At 19.5% G+C, this 6,019-nt stretch overlaps 1 protein-coding gene across 2 annotated transcripts in view; it reads left to right on the forward strand.

The window, feature by feature from the left end:
* Positions 1 to 5,592, forward strand: part of LOC117167602 (serine/threonine-protein phosphatase 2A regulatory subunit B'' subunit gamma-like) — a 54,644-nt gene extending 49,052 nt beyond the window's left edge. Inside the window, exon 8 of one of the 2 annotated variants that reach the window (XM_033352668.1) lies at positions 5,368 to 5,592. In XM_033352668.1, coding sequence (XP_033208559.1) covers positions 5,368 to 5,479 — 112 coding nt within the window. In that variant the 3' untranslated portion in view covers positions 5,480 to 5,592. The remainder of the gene's footprint in view (positions 1 to 5,367) is intronic. The other variant, XM_033352659.1, reaches the window with a different exon arrangement.
* The last annotated feature ends 427 nt before the right edge of the window (positions 5,593 to 6,019 follow it).

The raw sequence follows: 6,019 nt of genomic DNA on the forward strand, positions 1-6,019 counted from the left end.
GATCATTTTCTACCAAAAAAGAACATTTTTAAGAAAATCTATTAATTTTTAAAAATATAGGTGTATTTTTAACGAGAAAAGATAAATTTACAATGACAAATTCAAATTGAAATTACCAGTTAAAAAGACATTAATTTTCTATGCAAAATCAAAACGAATTTTCATCAAAATTGTTAGATTTTTCAACAGCAGTTAAATTTCCAAGTAAAATTATGTATCTTCAAATAATTTTCAACTAAAAACAAAACAAATTTTTCAAAAAAGATTATTTTCTAAAAAAAAAAAATTAACAAAATACATCAATTTTGAACCAGTTTGTTGAATTTTCGACTAAAAATTATGAATTTATAACCAAAAGTAAAAAAAATTAGTTAAATTTTCCGTTAAACAAATTAATTTCTAACAAAAAAGGGAATTTTTATAAAAATACTTCAATTTTCTACTAAAACGATTAATTATCCAGTAAGGAGATTAATTTTTTACCAAAAAAGACGATTTTTTAATAAAATACGTACATTTTCAATATGTAATTAATTTTGTAACCAAAAATATAAAAGATGAAGCAATAATCTTGATTTTTTATCAAGAAAGAAAAAAATTACAAAAAAATACATGAATTTTCTCGAGGAAAAAATTAATTTTCAACCAATAAAATTAATTTTTTGGTAAGAAAATTAATTTTCTACCAAAAAAATTTTTTTTAAATAAGCGAATCATCAAGTTAGATAAATAATTTTCTAGCAAAAAAGGAAAATTTTTAACAAGATAAATAAATTTTCAGCACAATAATTAATTTTGCGTATATTTTTTTTTGTTAGAAAAAAACGAATTGTCAAGCTAGAAGAATAATTATTTACAAAAAGACAAATTAACAAAACACATTAACTTTGAAGCAGATAGTTCAATTTTTACCAAAATATTTCATTTTTCAACCAAAACGATTAATTTTCAATTATTTCTTTTTGTTAAAAAGAAAAAGAATTATCAAGCTAAAAGAATAATTTTTTACAAAAAGAAAAATTAACTAAATAAATGAGTTTTCAATTAAACAAATTAACTTCTAAAAAAAAAGTTAATTTCTATCGAAATAGTTCAATTTTTCATCAAAATATTTCATTTCTCAAATAAAATTATTAATTTTCAAGTAAGAAGTTTGTCTTTTTAGCAAAAAATACGATTTTGTAACAAATTACATAAATTTTCACCAAAATAGTTTGTTTTGCAATGAAAAATATGAAAATGTAAACAAGAATCTAAATTTTCTACAAGCAAATGTAATTTAAAGAAAATAGATTAATTTTCAAACAAAAAATTAGTCTTTCACAAAATTTTTGAATTTCCTACAAATCTAATTAATTTTTTATAATATAGTTAAATTTTTAACCAAAAAATAATCATTTTTAGTTCAACATTCAATTATTTGGTTGAAAATTAATAGATTTGGTTATAAATTGGCTTCTTGGTCAGAATTGAAAATTGATGTTTTGTTAAAAAATTGCCTTTTTTGCTGAAAATATAATAATCTTGATAATTCGTTTTTTTTTAAATTCGCCTTTTTGGTAGATAATTAATCTTCTTAAATCAAAATAAATCTTTTTGGTGAAAAATCGATTTTGTTTACGTGAAAATTTATGTATTCTCCTGAAATTTCGTTTATTCAGAAGACAATTAAGATTCTTACTTAAAAAGTCATAAGTTTGGTTGTAAAATGATATTTTTTGTTGAAAATTAAAATATTATGTAGAAAAATTGAGTTCTTTTCATTAAAATTCACTTTTTTTAAATTAAAATTTAATTTTGGACAAAAATAATTTTTTGGTTAAAAATTAATTTGCTTAACTGCAAATTTGAATGTTCCATTCTTGATGAATTATTCATGTTTTTTTTATTTAAAATTGAACTATATTATAAAAAATTAATTAAATTTGTAGGAAATTAAAAAATTTACAAAATCGTATTTTTGCTAAAAAGATAATCTTCTTACTTGAAAATTAAGCATTTTATTTGAGAAATGAAATATTTCGATGAAAAATTGAACTATTTCGATAGAAATTAACTTTTTTTTTGTAGAAATTAATTTGTTTAATTGAAAATTCAAATCTCCCATTTTTTATTTAAAACTCATCTTTTGAAGTTGAAAAATGAATGTGTCAAATGTATCAAAATTCATTTATTTAGTTAATTTTTCTTTTTGTAAAAAATTATTCTTCTAGCTTGATAATTCGTTTTCTTTTTATCAAAAAGAAATAATTGAAAATTAATCGTTTTGGTTGACAAATGAAATATTTTCGTAAAAATTAAACTCTTTTAATAAAAATGCACTTTTTCTTTAAAATCTAATTTGTTTAATTAAAAATTTCACTATTTGCTTCAAAGTTAATGTGTTTTGTTAATTTGTCTTTTTGTAAATAATTATTCTTCTAGCTTGAGAATTCGTTTTTTTTAACAAAAAAAAAATATACGGAAAATTAATTATTTTGTTGAAAATTTATTTATCTTGTTAAAAATTTTCCTTTTTTGCTTGAAAATTATTTATCTAACTTGATGATTTGCTTATTTAAAAAAAATTTTTTGGTAGAAAATTAATTATATTAGCAAAAAATGAATTTTGTTAGTTGAAAATTAATTTTTTTCACGAAAAAATTCATGTATTTTAAAAAATTTTTTTTCTTTCTTGATAAAACATTAAGATCATATTAATCTTCTTACTTGATAATTAATCGTTTCAGTTGTAAATTGAACTATTTTTATAAAAATTCTCTTTTTTGTTAAAACTTAATTTGTTTAACGGAAAATCTAACTATTTAATTTAACTAATTTTTTTTACTTTTGGTTATAAATTCATCATTTTGAGTTTAAAATTCAACCAATTGGTTCAAAATTTATGTGTGAAAAATCTAACAATTTTGTTGAAAATTCGTTTTGCTTTTGCATAGAAAATTAATGTTTTTTTTAACTGGTAATATGAATTTAAATTTGTCATTGTAAATTTATCTTTTCTCGTTAAAAATACACCTATATTTTTAAAAATTAATAGATTTTCTTAAAAATGTTCTTTTTTGGTAGAAAATGATCTTCTTGTTTTAAAAATTGGTTTTGTTCATAGGTGCAAATGATTTCCAGATACATCATTTTACTTGAAAATTTAAATCGGGGTAAAAATTAAACAAATTTTTGTTGAAAATTCGATTTGTTCTTGCGTAGAAAATTAGATTCTTTTAACTGAAAATTTTAACTTCAATTTTTTATTGTATAATTATCTTTTTTAGTTGGTTTTCTAAAATTTAACTATTTTTATCAACATTCACTTTTTTTGGTTAAAAATTAATTTCCATTTTTAATTATAAATGCATTTTTTAATTAAAAATTCAAATATTTGGTACAAAATTAATTTTTTTCGTTAATTTTTTGTTCTTGTAGAAAATTATTCTTCTAGCTTAATAATTCGTTTTTATTTTTGGTGGAAAATTGATCTTGTTTACGTGAAAAATCATGTTTTTTCCTGAAATTTCATATATTTAGAAGAAAATTAAGATTCTTGCTTGAAAATTTATATTTTTGGTTGCAAAATAATATGTTTTGTTGAATTTTTTTTCAAAATACGCTTTTTTTAGTTGGAAATTCAACAATTTGGATAAAAAAAAAGAATATTTTTATGAAAAATTAAACTACGAGTGTTGTTTTGAGAATTTCATTTTGTTTATATATGGTTAAAAATTAAAAATTAGCTTGTTTGTTTTTTTTAATTCGTATTTTTTGGTAGAAAATTATTAATAATAATCATTTCTTGAAAAGTCTCTTGGTTTTCGACTACAAATTTAATTAGTCTTGGTTGAAAAATTATATTTTTTATTTTAAAATACTTATATTTTGGCTAACCATTAATATTTTTTACGTAAAACTTACTTATTTTAGTTTTGGTTGACAATTTATCGTTTTTCAGTAAAATTTTTTTTTTTTGGTAATTCAAACGTTTCAAAATTTTATCTACCATTTTGTATTGTAAATTGATCTTTTTTCGTTAAAAATTTAACTAGGTTTTTGTCTTTTTGGTACAAAATAATTTTCTTGCTTTTTGAAAATTCTTTTTGTTTTGCGTAGAAAATTAGTTTTTTAACTTCAATTTTTATTGTAAAATTTATCTTTTTTCAGTTGAAATTCATACTATTATGCTGAAAATTCATCGATATTGATCACATTCACATTTTTTAGATATATTTTTTAGATATATATATATTTAAGATATATCTTATCTACTTAAAATTTTAACTATTTTGTACAAAATTAATATATTTGATTAATTTTTTGTTTTATAGAAAATTATTCTTCTAGCTCGTTAATTTTTTTTTAATTGCATGTATTTCGTTAAAAATTATTTATAATAATAATAATTTCTTGAAAAAGTCGTTTGGATTTTGACTAAAAATTTAATTATTCAATTTTTGGTTAAAAAATTTATTTTTTTATTTAAAAATACGTCTTTTCTTGTTGAACATCACTTTTTAAAAAGTAAAACCTATTTATTTTAGTTTTGCTTGACAATTTACCGTTTTCAGTAAAAATAATTTGTTTCTTTGTTCTAAATTCAACCATTTTAAAATTTTAACTTTCATTTTTTATTGAAAATTTATCTTTTCTCGTTCAAAATTTAACGAGGGTGGTTGAAAATTAATGGATTTTATTAAAAAATAGTTTTTTGGTAGAAAATTATCTTCTTGCTTCTTGAAAATCCATTTCGTTTTTGCGTAGAAAATTATTTTTTTTTTTCAATTCAATTTCGATTGTAAATTTATCTTTTTTAGTTGAAAATTTACGTATTTTGTTATAAATTTTTTTTTGTAAAAAAATACAATTTCTTACTTGTAATTTAATAGTTTTGGTTAGTTTAAAATCAATCTTCTTACTTGAAAATTAACGTGTTTGGTTGAAAATGGAAATATTTTTTTGAAAAATTCCACTATTTTTTGTTTAATTCGCTCTTTTTTTGCTCAAAATAATTTGTTCTAACTGAAAATGTATCTGTTTTATTTTTTATTATAAATTGACCTCTTTTGGTTGAAATTAAAATTTTTTAAATTAAAAATTATCCTTTTTAGTAGAAAATTATTTTTATAATTAAATATATATGTTTGAAAATTTTAACACTTGAAAAATTAATTAACGTTGTAGAAAATTTAACAATTCTGGAAAAAACAACTTTTTTTGTTCTTGAAAATTCAATTGTTTATATATTTTTTTTAATTCGAAAAAGGAAATTTGAAAAAAGGGAAGCGCAGGGAAATAGAGAAAAAATTGTGATCCCTGCAATAGTTAAAGAGGCTTTTAGATTTTCCTGGATTTAAATATAAAAAATTGTGATTATTTCAGTGGTCAAGGCGACACCATGGTCAGTATTTTAATAGAATTCCATGGATTTTGGGCCTACGAAAATCGAGAAGCGATGGCCGCCGACAATGGAGACGATTCTTCTCACGTTTAATTTTTTTTTTTTTGGGTGTAAAAAATAATTATAAGTACAGGAGTACTTAAAAAGCTTATTTCTATATTTATTTTATGATGCTGACTTTTTGCGATAAGTAGAATATTACGCTGTCTATCAAATAAATCAAAAATATATTTTAAAAAATTGAATTAAACTTTTTTATATAGTGCCTATTTTTTTTTAATTTTGGCAGGATTAAAAAAAATATATTAGAAAAACTTTTAATTACTTCTAAAAGATATTTTCAAGTTTTAGAAGTTTTGAAAAAGTTCGAAAATTCTTTAAAATTTAAACAAAATGTAGATTTTTCAAGATTTTGAAATAAAATTTTGAATTTTAAGAAAAGAATGTTCGAAGATTTTAAAGTTAAATTTTTTCAAATTGCAAGATTATAAAAAAATATCAAATGTTTTTAAGAGATATTTTGATTTTTTTTTAATTTTCGAAAATAATTTGAAACCTGAAATGTTTTCAACATCTTTTTGAAAAACGTGAATTTTAACATTTTAAATAATTTGTTATTTTACACAATTTACT

Source organism: Belonocnema kinseyi, chromosome 1 (assembly GCF_010883055.1).
Source record: "Belonocnema kinseyi isolate 2016_QV_RU_SX_M_011 chromosome 1, B_treatae_v1, whole genome shotgun sequence".
NCBI lineage: Eukaryota > Metazoa > Arthropoda > Insecta > Hymenoptera > Cynipidae > Belonocnema > Belonocnema kinseyi.